This window comes from Vidua chalybeata, chromosome 1, assembly GCF_026979565.1.
Source record: "Vidua chalybeata isolate OUT-0048 chromosome 1, bVidCha1 merged haplotype, whole genome shotgun sequence".
In the NCBI taxonomy this organism is placed as follows: domain Eukaryota; kingdom Metazoa; phylum Chordata; class Aves; order Passeriformes; family Viduidae; genus Vidua; species Vidua chalybeata.
Genome location: NC_071530.1, coordinates 58341318 through 58357557, shown reverse-complemented (window position 1 = coordinate 58357557; position 16240 = coordinate 58341318). Strand labels below are relative to the sequence as shown.

Here is a 16240-nt window from a genome sequence, read left to right as displayed (position 1 = left end):
GGAGATAGTCTATATATTCTTTCCCAGCATTTTCCAAACTGCTCAGCCAGCCTGTCATGAAAAACAAAATTAATTTCTGAGTAGAAAGCAGGGCCTCTAGAATATAACCGACAGTTTTAAAGGTCTAAAACCTTTAAATTTAGTTTTGGCTTTATTTAGTCTAGAAGGACTAAATAAATGTGCCTTTTGCTTATGTTTACATTTACATTAAAATGAAGGCATGATTTGTTTCCAATCCCTGAACCAAATTACAAAGATTTTATGTTATATCTTCTGTCTGGTGTTGAAAAAGAATAGCTGTGTATAACAGGAAGAGACAATTACGATGTGCATGACATACAGTCACCAGTGGTCTTGGGATACTCTTTTTAGCAAAAGAACAACAGATAGGAATGAGCAAGACATCCCAGTTCCTACATATTTGCACTCGGGTCCTTTGATGGGAATGTTTTGCACTGCTGGCTGTGGGGTGGGTGCCTTGGTGGAGGACCCTTGACTGGGGAGCTTCTCTCTAGAGAGAGGGAAGAGGCATAGAGGCATTTGCCATCATTCCATAAAACCTGTTTGCTTTTCCTTGACCTGTATCATGACACTTGTGGAATTTTTAATTTTTATTTGGTAGGTGTTGGTGTTGATGGCATAGGGTACAGAAGTACTTTTTTTTTTTTTTTTTCTTTAATCAAGACAATTTACTGTACTAGAAACTAGTATGGAAACAAAGTAATTTCAAATTCCACTTCCTTCAAACAAAGCCCACATGCTATGCCATGGGAAGGCTGTCATGTCAGAGCTAGGTATATAAAATAAGAGGTGCTTAGAGGTCTTAGAGGTGCTAAATACTCACAGCTCAGCAGTTTTGAAATAGAGTGTAGTCTGGAACATGTGAACACTCCCTAGATGCTTTGCTCTGAACACAGAAACCCTGCTGAAATCACAGAGCACATCCAAACATGGCTTAAAATTTAAGCTTTTGAAGGCTGGCAAAATATTTGTGTGCTTCTGTATTCCATGACTGCTCTTATGTAAAAAAGTCTCATCTTTACATTAAAAAAATACTCTTTTTTCTCCTTCTTCACTTCAGGTAATATAGGCATAAAGAGTTTCAGCTGATCAGATATGACTGATGTAAACTGAATTTCAGTATTATGTGCAGTCAATATACTACAGTGGGGCCTTCAAGTCGCAGGAAGATGTTGTTTTATAACTGGGCAGTGTGGTTTATCATGTTTTTACATTTCCTATCTTGATGGTAAAAAGAGAGGAATTATTTTAATAACCTGCAGATCCTTTTTTTTTTTTTTTTTTTTTTTTTTTTTTTTTTTTTTTTAATTTCTGGAGCAGGAACAGCATGCTTCTAGGAGCACTAAATAGGAAGGATGACCTACTTTAGTTTCAAACCACAGGCAAACTGAACCTACTCTTTCAAACCTCAGTCCAGCAAGCAGTCCCATTAAAACATGGTCTTGAAATCTTAATGTGTCTTTTATACAAAATTGCTGTGCTAGGAATGAAACAGAGATTTTTGGAGTTCACTTAACTTAACAAAATGAATTAAGCATTTATATTTTAGCTTTTAGGGTTATGTGTTGAATTTTAACCTTTTACTTAAGAAACCTCTGCCATGGTTCAAAGGGCATAAGAAAATCCAAGTTTCTGGAGCTTCTTGCATAAAAGAACAATACCCAGGGATGCAAAGAACCCAGATAAAGAAGCCCCTCAGTCTCTAAGGCTATCAAAACTGTCAGATGTACACAGATAAGCACCAAAGGACCAAAAACGCATGTGCAGAGAGGAAAAGTTCAAAAGTTCAATAATGAGGAAGACTAAAATCTTCAGCCTCAGAGGACCCCCAAGACCCCCGTGTGACCACCACAGCAAACTGCGGGTGCCCAGAAGGGCATGGACATATTTAGCATGAGAGGCGAGGACAGGTGGGGCCAAAGGTTGAATATGCATGGAAAAGTTGTGCAATGTATTGCATACGGAACATCTTTGTGAATTAAAGTGTGGGCCAGATTGAGGCTCGGGGCACAAGTTTTGGAAAGCTATCTCACTTGTGTCGGGCACTGACAATACATACCCACTTCATAACTACCCCAGGTTGTGGAGTCTATTTATTTATTCCACGTATCGCTTCAGGAAGAGGTGAAGAAATCTTTCATCTGACACTGGGCAAAGTCCCTTCATATGGGCAAGCAGCCTCTCTCTCTGGGCCAATTCATGAAGCGACAAGGAAAGGCAATGTTGTTTTCCATAGTGTAATGTCTTCAGCTTTTTCTTACTTTATTTTATTATTTTTTCAGTTTCTGTTGAATCAGTTAAACTCTGGAGCAAGAAAGTTTATTACCTTATCCTGCACCATTCTGAACCCTGTAGTGCTGGCAATAATACCTGTCCTGGGCAGCTTGATTTCTTCCATCTCTTCTCACCATGGACTCCTCAGGAACTTGCCATACTGAAACAACTACCTACATGTCTCTTGCTGTATTTTCTTTTACCCAGTGTCTTGTTAGCAGATGTAAGCATTTTAGAAAAATCCTGAAGTAATGTGATTGCAGCACTGTCTTCAGGGTACCTAAGAAGGTGTCAGTGTGATCTCTGGAGGTCGTATGTCTGAAAATTAAAACAGACTATGGTTCTGAGGTCGCTGTTAGTGTCTGTGTCAGGGATGGGATTCAGAGCTCTGTACAGCGAAGGGTATTTATAGTTGGATTTCCATTTATAATTGGATTTCTGCTGCTGGTGTAGGTACATGATGCTACCGAAATAGATTTGCAGAACAAGAAAGGTTGTTTGCAGTCATTCTGGAGTGAATCTGTTTGCATTACTGCAATACAATGGGAGTTGGGGGGAGTGGGCTGTCTTACTGAAAAACTGCAAACTGCCGAAGTTTTTTGAACCATCTTGTGGACCATTCTAACGCCATTATAGTTTTGTTCAAATGTGAATCAGACTTACTCATTTTAGACCACATTGCTGAAGATACCACCCACCATAGTGGGCTTGTGATCCAATGCAACATGCTGCATTAGAGCATTTACCTATAAATTCTATTGATTTGTTTTACCTCAGAGATACTGTTTGCACCTTCAAACTATGTGCTGCAAGCACAAAATGGGAAGTGCTTGCTGAATCTTGAGAGCTGGAAGAAGTCACACCCACTTTGCCAGTTTTTCATCTGAAACAGGTGAAGAAAACAAATGCAATTGATGTAAAAAGACCTGTCAGCATTATCTCCAGGTGTGTTACAAAAAATATTGCCTTTATACTGTATAATATACTGTACTTTTAAAACATTTTAAATATATAATATTGCAATAAAGCATGATGCTTAACCTCCCGGAAATCAATCTAAATTATTGAAAATACTAACTGTATTTTCAGATTTGCAAGAAACTGAATTTGTGATGGAAATCAAGAGCTTTCTGTTAGAAAGGATGCTATAGATGGTATAACAAGTCTGTGGTGTATGTGCCTTCACGCTTGTCACTTTGCTGCAGCTCCTTCTGTCAGGGGCAGCTTGCAAACACTCTTTACAAAGCAGAAATGGCAGCCCCTCTGCTGAAGGATGATGTCCCTGTTATAGGTAAAAATTTACTCAGCCAAATTAAAAGAAGAAAAAAATAAATTTTATTATAAGGGTCAAATTCTATCTGAGCCAGCCACAAAGAAAAGGACAGAGCCGAGCCCGGGATCGGCGCTGGGTGAGACACATGTTCAACCGCCCTAGCAGAGGGTCTCTCCTATGCTTCACACCACCAGTCCTGTGTGAGCAGTTTTTATACAGTTTATTTTGCTCAAGGCTGGGATGTCAGCGATCAGCCTTTTCTTTCTATTCAAAGCCCCACATATTCATAAAGTCTCTTTTCTCTGCGCCGGGTTGAACAATCTGAGGTCCGGAAACGATGTACATTGATGATGGAGTTACTGGAACCCGGCATTGAGATGTATCTTTTGGTGGTTCCAGTGATCTTAATCTCGGGTTGTTGCCCGGACGATCATCGCTTGGAAGTTCCTAGATCATCTCGAAAAACGATCCATCTCCGAGCTTGCCACATGTATTAACTTGTAAATGAAGCCTTATCGGCAATGGTTTCGACACATATGAGACAGCCTCCCCCTCTTTCTGCTCTGGCTCACTTGCTGAGTTTATATTTTTGTCATAAAAATCTCCTATCTATATATATTACTTTATAGGCACGAATTATGCTTATTACACATAACATCCCTGAGCTATGGTTTATTTATGGTATTTTACAAGCTTTGCTTCCAGCTAAGTGGAAGAAGTGGCACAAAAGTGATAGGAGGTTAATTCTCAGTGACACACTTAAATGTCTGCAGAGCTATTTCAACATTGGATTCCCAGCCTTCTCCGTGGTTTCCAAAGTTTTCCATTTCCTTCAGCCTAGACAACAGCATAAATCAGACAAAGGTGGTGTACTGAAAACAGTGGTTACAAAGGCACATTTTGGGGTCCCAGTCTCCAAAAGTGTTTGGAGCACTGTGCTAGGCAAGCATACAAAGTCAATGTTAAAAACCTGACTGATACCTAAAAGTACCCTTTGTTCTTGTGTGTGGCTTGAAAATCTCTTTTGAAATTTGATAGTACATTTGACCTTTAATAATGGCAGTGATTTAATGTTCTACTAGAAGGCCATTATTGAGGTGGAGTGTCCATGTACTCAGAAGAACAGTCTGTGTCTTTGTTACTGAGCAATACTGCTATTTTTAGGTAAGAAAAGTCGCCTTCAGCAGCTTCCCAGTCTGGTGTTTCTTAATGGAGATGCTAATTTCCTAGAGAGAGAGAGCTCCAGGAACATAGCTTTTAAATATTGATGAAAATCAGGAGCTGTACCACCTCTGAAAAGAGACAGGCAAAGATGAAATTGCAACATAAAAATACACTTAGCATCTTAGAACTCCAGGATGCTCTGGGTCTGTGTGGGGTCAGGTAAGCTCGCTGCCCATGTTCAGCTGTAAATATTGAGCACGCCAACACGTCGGTGGCATGCAAGGTCTGCAAGTGGGCTAACACAGGTGGCCCTCCAGCAACTCATGCCTTCACCCCCACCGCCAGGATATTGTGATAGAAGGAGAGAAGCTGCTCTGGCTCCCAGGGCAAGGGGTGAAGAATCCCTGAATCCCTCAAACACTTACGACCAGAACCTTCCCCGTGGGGGTAGGTGCCTTTCCCCTAAGCAGCCACACAGACCGATGGTTGGGAGCGGCATCGCTCCTGCCGTGGCTGTTGGAGGAGCGGGAGGCACGGCCGCACTTATGTGGCCGCAGACACAGCATACTCACACGCGTCTGCCCCTGCTCCTACCCCTGTCCTGCTCCGCCCGGCTCGGCCCAGCCCGGCCGCCGGGTCCGCCCCGCCGACGCTGGGAGCATCCGGGGGCGGAGGAGCTGCTCCCCCGTGCGCCCGCCCATGCTGCCGCCACCGCCCGGGGCTGGACACCGAGGCACGAAGAGGAGCCTCCCCTGCGGGCGGGCTGAGGCCGGTTTGGGCCCTCGGCGGCTGCGGACCGGCCGCCCCATGCGGGCTCCGTCCCCCGCGGCTGCTGCCGCCCGCGCCGGGATGGAGGCGCAGGGCAGCCGCCGGCAGCAGCTCCCTGTCCTGCTGCTCTGGGGTAAGTGGCTGGTGGGGCTGGCCGGGGACGTCCCGGCAGCGTGCGGTAGGGCTCGCCGCTACCAGCCCGGGACTGCTACACCGGGACGGGCTGAGCATCCTCGCGTGTGCGCGATCTCCGAGGGCAATGCTTCAAGCCGGGACGTTTGGCTGAAGTTTGGGAAAAGTGGGAGCACCCCCGCTTTGGCTAGAGCATCCCTTTGGGAGGGGGTCTCCGGGCGTCCCTTGCCGGCGGGTCGCGACGCAGCGGGGATCACTTTCCCTCCGGGGTTCTTCATCCCGAGCATAGCGGCGGCTACGCAGCGAGACCGTTCCAGCCGCGCCGGGCGGGAAGCGGGGCCGGGCGCGGCGTCAGGGCCGCTGGTCCCCTTCAGCATCGCGCTGACATCGCCGAGGGGAGTCTCCGAACAGCGCGTCTAGGCTCCAGGGAAAACAATCTCAAACTTCTTGCCTTAGTCAGGCTTTCTATCTTGGATACCACATGAATTCTGGGGAGGTGTGTTTGTCTGTTGGGAAAGGTTTTCTTCTGCAGAGTGAAGGGCTGATTCCTGTTAAGAGTAGTTGAGTTCCAAGCACGTAGCTATCAAGCACAGATATCCTTCAGATCTTTCACTTAGTGTGCATTGGCTGCTGGAAAAACTATTGTTCCTTGTCAGGTAGATTGTTTTAGGGCTCTCATATTTAATGTGTTGCAGTCATCTGAAATTGCCAGAAGTCGGCTCTGATCATCTTCACTCAACAGTAAGCTAAGAAATGTAGTTGATTTTCTGTGAGTCACACTTAAGTAACAAAAATTGAAGACTGGTACCTTTAGAAGATGTATTTGAGGACTTCAGAACTTTGTTTGTTATTTTAGAACCCTTCCAAAACTGCAAAACACTGCAATATTTCTATGAAAAGACCCACAAACAAATGGACAGTATCAACAGTGTTCAGTAGCATCATCCTTAGCTGGTCAGTCAAAAGAATGACATGCCACATGGACAAGTTTCTGATTCTCTGTGGCTTGAGGACTTCTAAAATCTTACCTTAGTTGCTCAGATTTCTGTTATTCCTCAGCTGAAAAGGAATATAAAGATGGCCAACACCTGTCTTGACATGTAAAATATTTATGCAATCTTGAACTTGGGGAACTAGGCAATAATCTTTTTGTAAGGGGAGACTTCTGGATGTTACTGTGATTTTTGCAAAGCGGAATTACCCACTGGAGATTTATTTTCAGAGATTTACTAGAGTGAAGGACAGTGTCCCCGTGGCTCAGGAAGCTACAGAAGGACATTTTTCACCAGAGAGGCACAGATAAATCAATTGTGCTAGACATTTTTAATTGTGATAGTTCCATTCCTAATAGAATAACACAGACACAAAACTGAAAACAAAAATATTTTAAGAATATCTGTTAACTGATAATACTTTACTTTTGCGTGAAATTGGAAAGGGGAGATATAATCAAGAACTAATTAAATGAGATTGGTTTCCTAGTAGAAAAACCTTAGAGTTTTAGGATGTGAAATCAGGTTTTTTAGTAAGAAAAGCCTAAAGTGGTAGAAAACTAAATTGCTTCTTTGGGAATACAAACACAGTTTAAAAATAGTTATTTTGGAAGAATTTTTATTTTAATTGAATGGTCATTCTTAATGGCTTTTTTTGATTAAGCAGAGAACTCTGACTTCTGCCATTAAGGTGAAACCACCATTCCTCAGTGTTAAGCTCACTGAAGGCAGTGGGAAGCCCATCTGGGTGCGGTATGGGACTGTACTTCTGTAACCTCAGGCAACTACTTTCTTTATCTTTCTGCCTAGGACTCTTGACTCATTATCTCTATGCATAGCTACTTGTTGTGTTGTCCATCCTTAATGAGAATGGCAAAAAAGGCAGTGTGTTCACTCAGTGATTGTAGGAGAAGTTGGATTTACCGAGTGTGGAGGGTAAAGAATGCATCAGCTGAGGTATTTGGTACACAGTCAATGTCATCAGTTCTATGAAGTGCAGTAACATCCAGAATGGGGAAGAGCTGGAAACACCAGCTGTCAGGTGAAATCCTCTGACTGGCTTAGCAGAGCTGTAGATACTTAGAAGACACCTACTAACTGTGGAATCTAAGCACATAAGAAATAATCTAAGAAATAGTGTTGTATTTACCATTATACCAATTTTTCTTAGTATACTTCTATGTATGGAAACTGAGGTAAGAAGAAACATAAGGGCTTGACCAGGCCTTTTAACAAAGTGGTTTTTTTTACACAGGTCATTGTTTTGGAATCCCTGCCCAAATATTTCTCCTTCATTCTTTATGTAACACCTGCATTTCAGTGGTACTATTTGTATTTGAGTTAAAAGATGCTACCAGACTAAAGCCGGGTATTTTTTAAATTCTAGAGTAATCTTTCTCAATATATTTGTATAAACCCATTTCAAGAGAGATGGTGTGATCCTTATCTGGAGCAGTTCTTGTATGCAGATTTCAAAGATAGTTGGTAGGTTTTTGCATTTCATAATCTGTTTTCACAGGGGTTAGCCAGGCTTAGTGCTTTGGTCACTGGTGAGCTGCTGGATAGTTGGAAACAGCCTGGTCCCAGTTACATTTTTACTTTCTGTTTAAAGGACTGTACTTCATCTGCAAACAATAATGAAAAAGCTGTGTATAAAAAGTCCAAATTCTGTAAGGTCCTGAGCTCCCCTTGTGTGAAACATGGCATATGTAAGTCCTGGAGAGTTTGGATTCAAATGATAAAAAAAAAAAATATCCAACAGGAAACAATTTTAGCGGGTTAAAGTTTGAAAACCAAATCAAGGGGTTTTTTTCCCATTATTTTCTTATGAATATCATGATGTTCTGCAGCTGCAAAGGGTGGAACAAAGAAAGGGTATTACCATCATAGGAGTTCTGAATTTAATAGACCAAGGTGAATGTGTGTGTGTAAAACAGATAAATCTTTGCAAAACAGAACATCTTATTCTGAGACTGACCACAGAGTTCTAACAAAAACACATTTCTACTAAAATGATGCTTTATATTCTAAAGATGTGATTTTCCATACTAGACAAGGAGGAAGACAGGCAGCAGACTCCACCAACACCCATTCTGAAAACAAAGCAGCTGATGTAAATGCAGCCTGTGTTCCAATTAGCTGTTGGATCCGGGCATTTTTCCCACCACCCTTCATGCTGTCTGTGTCTCCTAATTCTTTTATTCGGGAAGGTGTTGCTTCTTTCCTAACATCTACATGTGCAACAGAGGACAGGTTCACACCAATTCCCTTGAGAGGGAGAATGGTAGGATTGTCCTTGTGGTGGCAAGTGGACTGCAGGTGGTAGCACAGAGTATCAAATGCTATCTTGAGCTGGCTTGGTCCCAGTCCTCAGGAGGAATGGCACTCCATTTTTGAAGGTAACTCTGGGCTTTTAAACCCTGATTTACGGCCAAGAGATCCAATCCTGGAGACCATTTAGCTAATCTAAACTGTTGCTCCTAAATTAGTAAGATCTCACTATCTACATCCCCGTTGAGGTTTTAAATACCTTTGGTGTCTCAAGGCTTTGCCTGCAGGTTTGTTTTGCCTATGAGGCAAATCACAAGATACTATGAAGTGGAGATTGACTTCTACACTGAGATAGATACTGCTATAGGTGCAGATACACACAAACTGCATGATTTGAAGGAAAGGGTCTTGAGATGAGCTCAAGGGGAGCTATGGGAGGTTTTGTCAGTTGAGTTGTGTTTAAGCGTTGACCCACCAGTGGTTTTTTGTATCATTTGTGTTTTAGTTTCTCCCACCTATCTACTGGTAACTGAGATGATTCATGGCTTGAATTGCAAACAAATGAATCTATTTCCAGTTTGCATTACCAAGGAAAAAAATGCAATGAGTGGTCCCTTACAAAACACCATTTGCTACCATCTGTGTCTTGGCTATTGAAATTAGTACTTGAGAGATGCATGAAGAAAGCAAACTGTGCTTTCATTTGGGGCTCAGAGAGATTAATTTTTACAAGCATAATGAAACTTGTTTTAATTCTCGCCCTTTTAGTTTAGTGAAAGCTGTCACATGAACCATTTTATTTCAGAACAGCATTTTAGAAGTGTATTATTTAATGTTTTATGGAAACAGCCTGTCTTTTCTAAAATAAGAATCTCTTCACAGCCAGGTTTGCATCAAAATAAACTGGAAAATATAAATGGAAAAATTCACATTATTTTAATGTGAATATATATCTAGAGCAGGCTGAAAGCTGCTTGAAGGACTCTTAGGTCTTCTGTGGAAATATGCAAGTATGAGGAAAGAAAGGAGTAGCAAAGCAGAATAGGAGAAAGGTGCCCTTTCAGAAGTTTTTAGTCTTAATCTCCCTTCATATATTGGTTTCCTTGAAACCAATCTGAAAAGAGGAGACAGCTTTTTTTCTTGCTAAAAGCCTCAAAAGGAAATGCAGTGGCACTGTTAGAAATGGTCCAAAGGGTAGAGAGGATCCCTTGTTGTCTTCAGAGTAGCTTAACATGATCTAACATACTGTCTTGGACAAGGGGCATTCCTGCATAACAGCCCTTGGCATCAGTTTGTCTCCAGGAATACAGAATTTTGGCTGTATGGAAACAGACTATGGCCTTCTGCAGATGTGGTGTCACTTGCTCCCCTATGCTCTGAGCCAGGGGGACTTTCACCTGAAGAGGAAGATGTGGTAGGCGCTGCTGAGACCCTAGCAGAGTACCAGGCTGATGAAAGCACATCTTGTTTGCATCTAACCAGATTAAGCTGGGTGAACAAAGGACTGTGCAGAAGCACTGGGCCCAACAATAAAGCATCTGTCTTAAGATTTTCACACTCTAATAAATGCCACTAATTTGCCTTTATTTCACAGAGCATTATCTGTGGGCAGTGTCAGAATAATCAGTGTAATTAACACTGGCCTGTAATGATTGTCACTTATTGTGTGAAATCATTCTGTTTCCAAATATCACAAGTGACAGATCCCTTTTGCATCCTTTTGTATCCAGAGGGATTCATGCTGGAGACTCTAATTGTTATAAAATATTATTGCTTTGTTGTTGTGTCAAAATACATAGTTTGTGATTTGACAGGGTATGCAGCCTTTTTTCTGGGTGGCCCTCCTGCCTTTAGCAGAAAGGGGAAGAGATTTCACAGCTATAAAACGTTGTGAAGAGATGGGGAGATACTGGAACAGGAAATGGAACGATATAGAAGTCATTCAAGTGATCATCAATAGGACACAAGGCTCATGTTTCTTCTGAGACTTCAGCACTTGGACATAAGCTTTGATCTGTAATCTTCTCTCTGTGACTGGAGACTGTCCTCAGGGCTGTTCTCCTGATGTGGTGGGCATGTGCGTGGCTGCTTGCAATTGGTATTGTCTGAGGAGCTGTGGCTGTCTCCGGGGCTACCCAGACATGTGTTCTACAGCTTTGGAGTGGAGGTGGCCTTTGCTTGAAGGGGATCTCAGCCTTCACGTCAGGGTTTTGCTGTCTGGTAGCCACATGGAGCCGTGGAACAGATTTTCTCTTCATGTTTGTTTTTGACAAGTGGCTGCAAGTGTAATGCTGTCTTTCCACATCTCTTCAGTTCATGAGCTGTTCCAGCTTTACTCCTCAAGGATCTCCATGTATAAAGAACATAACTTATCCAATTTAATATTAGAAGAGGTTTCTTTACATGTATGTACCCATGTATATTGTAAACTTACTCTGATAAAGCATTAAGATAATGTTTTCAAGAGAAATAGGAAAAACAAATGTGTTTTTTGCTTTCAGTGAAGAGATGGTCAAAGCCTTTATTTCCATGAGGTCATCAACTGTCATTCAGAATATGTGAAATCTCCTCTATTCCTGTTTTATTTTTAGAAAGCTGATCAATATTTAGTTTTATTATAAGCCATGTCTGTATTACAAGCTTACGCAAAGTCAGAACTTACTGTATTGTGTTAAAAAATAATGTAAATCTCTTATTTTTGACCAGTGGACCTAGGTGGATTTGCATTCAGGAATGGTAACCTTTGCCATTAGTAAATGTGGCTGCTGAACATAATTGTAGGGCTATGTTTGGGGTGAGATTTTTTTTACCATGAAACACTTTGTGATGCACAATGAAGTAGAGATAATATTGCTGGAATAGCCATTGATCCACTTTCTATTTAACTGGCTCCAGTGTAAACCAGAAACAGCAAAAAAGTCTGAGCATTGTGAAGTAAAGGTCAAAATAAAGTTAAGCTCCTCTAAATACTTGTTTTCTTTCTGTACTTTAAGATTTTTTGGAAAGAAATATTAGTGCTCTTTTGTTGGATTTAAATATTTTTGGAAATGGGGAGAGGAGTCTCTCTCTGTAAAGTAATGTGACATTTTAGACTTCCTGTTTTCAGTGAGTTTTAGTTCAAGTATGTTCTAACTCCTCTTTGTCTTACCTTTCTGATGGAGCAGTACAGAACAGGTGGAATGTGCACTGCAAGACCATAAGGATGCTTATTGTTAAATGGCACATGCTGTTCCATGCCACATATGCCTGTGCAATATTTAGGTTTTCTTTTCCTCCCAGCTACTTCATATTTTATCATGCAGTGATTTAGAAAACAAAAACTTGTGAAAGCAATAAAAAGTGTTGGTAGGAGCAATGTAAAATAAACATCTCTTGTAGGAAATGGGGGATTCTTGCAGTCTTGAAATGTACACTGGAAATCCTTATGAAGAATATCTGTATTGGAGTAGATGTTCTAGGCTTGGTCCAGAAATTATTGAAACACCTTCTTCATCTTGTTCTACAAAAGATATGGAAGATGTGAGGGATTCCTTCTGGTATCAGAGTGTACCACTCCACAGCTGTATAGATAAATTAAGCTCTTTATAACTTCACGAGTAAAAGTATTGTTGACACATTTGCAAAACTAGAGGGAACGGAGTACTCATTCTTACCTACTCTCCTTTCTAGTTATTTCTTGCATGATTCCAAAATCCTTAGGAGGATTTACCTCAGGCTTTAGGTGAAAAAGTTTGCCTGCCATATGGGAGCAAAGCCACAGAAAATATCAGCCTTAGAACATCTCTAAGACTGTGAAAACAGGCAGATTTAGGTAAACTTTTTTGCAGGCCCACTGATAGTGATGGAGCTAAACAATCCCTGATCTATAGGTGAATACAGAGAATAACCAATATTGTTCAGTTGAATCTGCTGTTGGCCAAGGCTGAGCCCATCAGTGGCAGTGGGAACATTTCTGGGATTACATAGTTTTGATGGGGGAAAAAAACTGCTGCAGAACAGCAGCAGAAAGTGTGGAGTGAGAACATGTGAGGGAAGCAACTCTGGTGAGTGCAAAAGGAGGGGGAGGAGGTATTGCAGGAGCCAGAGCTGAAATTCCCCTGCAGCCTATGCTGAAGACCAGGGTGAGGCAGCTGTGCCCCTGGAGCCCATGAAGGACTACATGGTAGCAGAGATCCACCTCAGCCCCTGGAGGGCCCCATTCCTAAACATGTGGATGCCCAAAGGATGCTGTGACCCTGTGAGAAGTTTGCAGGCTCCTGGCAGGACCTTAGATCCAGTAGAAGGACCCACGCTGGAGCAGTTCATGAAGAGCAGCAGCTTGTGGGGATGACTCTTGGAGAAGTTTGTGGAGGATTGTCTTCTGTGGAAGGGATTCAGCACTGGAGCAGGGGAGGAGTGTGAGGAGTCATCCTGCTGAGGAGGGAGGAGTGACAGGGACAATGTGTGATGAACTGGTTGCAGCCCCCATTCCCCATCCGCCTGCACTGCTCCAGAAGGAGGAGGTAGAGAAATTAGAAGTGAAATTAAGCTTGGGAAGAAGAGAGACTTAGGGGGAAGGTATTTTAAGAATTGGTTTTATTTCTCATTACCCTACTCTGATTTTAATTGGCAGTAAATTAAATTTATTTTACCTTTTACCATGTTGAGTCTCTTGCCCATGATGGTAGCTGTTAAGTGATTTCTCCCTGTCCTTGACCCTTGAGTTTTTCATTATATTTTGTCTCCTCCTGTCCAGATGAGGAGGGTTATAATAGAGTGGCATGATAGGCACCTGGTGGAATTATTTACTCCAGTAGATTGGCCTAAGTAATTTCCTATGCCAGAATTTGTTGCTTTGCAGTTTCCTATATACCTGTGTACACCTAGGAAAAATTATAATGTAGAGGGATCATGCTGCCATGCAAGGATCTGTTTTCAGTGTTTATTCTTTGGAGCAAGGGTGTTGTTGTAAAAAGCCACTCACACCTACTATGAGCAGGTACATGTACAGCAGTGTAAGTAGACGTGAAGCTCTGAAATTTTGTTAGTGTTTCATTGTTCTTATGAATTCTTCATGGAAGCACGTCATTTAATTAAAAGATTCTGTGATCATGTAGGTGAGTATCCAGGGCTCTGGAACCCTGGTAGTCAAGCTGGACTGCTGAAGAAAAACAGCCCACATTTGGATGGTCAGGACAACTTAATATTTCATAGTAGGCATAGAATTGAAAGAAAACATGACTTCACTGGAATCATGTTGATGTAATGCCTCAACATGGTAACATGTAACAGCATTAGGAATCTGTGAGAGGAGTACATGCAGCATCAAGAGAAGGTGGATGTGCAGGGTGGGAATTTTTGTCATCTGGTCAGAAAAGGAAAAAATAATTTTCCCAGGCCTTCTGTGATGGTAGTATCTTGATTTAAATGTTCTGCCGATCAAGGGAAGAAGGAACTTTAAATGTCTTCAAGTATCCCATGGTTTTAAACACTTCCTCAGGAGGGAGTGTGCAGTGACCCTTGTCTGTGAAGTCTTTATGGGTCATTTCCCTTTCCCAAAGTCATAAAAAAAAAAAAAAAAAAAAAAAAAAAAAAACAAAAAAAACAACAACCCATTGCAAACTGGGGTCTCTATTGGCCTTGAGGGACTGGTGTTTCACACTCTTTCACAGGTAGTTAGGTATGGAATAAAGTCTGTATTGTGCTGATTTTTTTTCCTTATTATAGGGAAACCTTACATCACATCACATTTTCTTTTGTGTTTTCCTGCCTTTTCAACTAATGATAGGCATCTGGGTTGCAATAATGAGCAGCCATTAGATCAAATATGTGCATCCAGGTGATCAGGTGATACAGTGTCAAGGTGAGGTGCTGGATGCAGATGGCCAACTTCAGGGGCTGTCACAGTTCTCATGTGGTCTGGGGTGTGTGTGTCTCTCAACAGTAATTGCAAGCTATCTCACTGTTGAGGGTAGTGAATTAGAATTATGCTGTCTCATTAGTTGATGTACCTTTGCTATAAATTGCACAGCTGAAATATTTCACAATTATCTTGTGGGCAGAGAGATCATGTTCTTCAGTTGCTTTGGTCACATTTTCTGAGAGGAGATAGTGAAATGGGTACTGGCACCAGACTGTTGCTGGCTCACACAGTAGTTAAGACTGATGCTGGTTTCTGCTTATGACCTCAGACAGACTTCTTACTAGTTCTGTCATTTTTTCCATAGTTCATGTAAAATGGAGGCCTCAGTAGCAGTACCTCATAAGGCTGTAGTGAACCTGAAGAAGTAGAGATGTTTAGGGGGTAAAAAAAGATTTTTCACTTCCATTTGCTAGAAGTGTATTTATCTGTAGTCATAAATCATGAAGAGCTATGGTCTGATTGTTCTAGATGTCACACACTTATGTGGCAACTATTGTATGTTAAGACTCAGAAGACAGGTCTTGCAGGCAGAAGTTAGATGAAAACAAGGAGCACAAAGCCTTTGGCAGGCCCATAGATACATGATGAATAACAGTCTTTGCCTTACGTCCTAGGTAACACAAACAGAAGTTTGGTGAATTTAGGTTTGCTAGGAATGTTGTGCTTGCCTCTACTGACCATGGGCACCTCCTGATGTGTGTAATCATCTGGAACTCTCTTCCTTCCACCTTACATCACAGAATAACCTGAGTTGGAAGGGACTCACAAGAATTGTTGAAGTCCAACTCCTGGCCTTGCATAGGATAGCCCCAAGAATCACACCATGTACCTGAGGGTATTGTCCAAATGCTTCTTGAACTCTTTTAGGCTTGGTGCTGTGACCACTTCCTGGGAGCCTATCCTCTAGGTAAAGAACCTTTTCCTACTAATCAACCTAAACCTTCTCTAATACAGCTTCAGCCATTCCCTCAGGTCCTGTCACTGGGTGCCACAGAGAAGAGATCAGTGCCAGGCCTTCTGCTTCCACTCATGAGGAAGTTGTAACTGCAATGAGGTCTCTCCTCCAGGCTGAACAAGCAAAGTCACCTAAGCAGCTCCTCGTATGGCTTCCCCCTTCACTATCTAGTCTTCAGCAAAGCCTTTGACACGAACTCCTATAGCATGCTCCTGGAGAAGCTGGCAGCCCACAGCTTGGACAGGTGCACTCCTTGCTGGGTTAAGAACTGGCTGGATTGCTGGGCCAAGAGTGATGTGGTGAAGGGTGTTGCAGCCATTTGGTGTCTGGTTCTAGTGAGATTCCCCAGGGATCAATGTTGGGCCCAGTTTAATATCTTTATTGATGATCTGAGTGAGGGGATCAACTCTACGCTTAGTCAATTTGCAGATGACACCAAGTTGGATGCAAATGTTGATCTGCTGGAGGATAGAAAGGCTCTGCAGAGG

The 16240-nt window shown here is 42.1% G+C and overlaps 1 protein-coding gene across 2 annotated transcripts in view; it reads left to right on the top strand.

The window, feature by feature from the left end:
* The first annotated feature begins 5459 nt into the window (after nucleotides 1-5459).
* Nucleotides 5460-16240, top strand: part of RAMP3 (receptor activity modifying protein 3) — a 45446-nt gene continuing 34665 nt past the window's right edge. For both annotated transcript variants that reach the window (XM_053953443.1, XM_053953437.1), the window contains exon 1: nucleotides 5460-5633. In XM_053953443.1, the coding sequence (XP_053809418.1) occupies nucleotides 5540-5633 (94 nt within the window). In that variant the 5' untranslated portion in view covers nucleotides 5460-5539. The remainder of the gene's footprint in view (nucleotides 5634-16240) is intronic.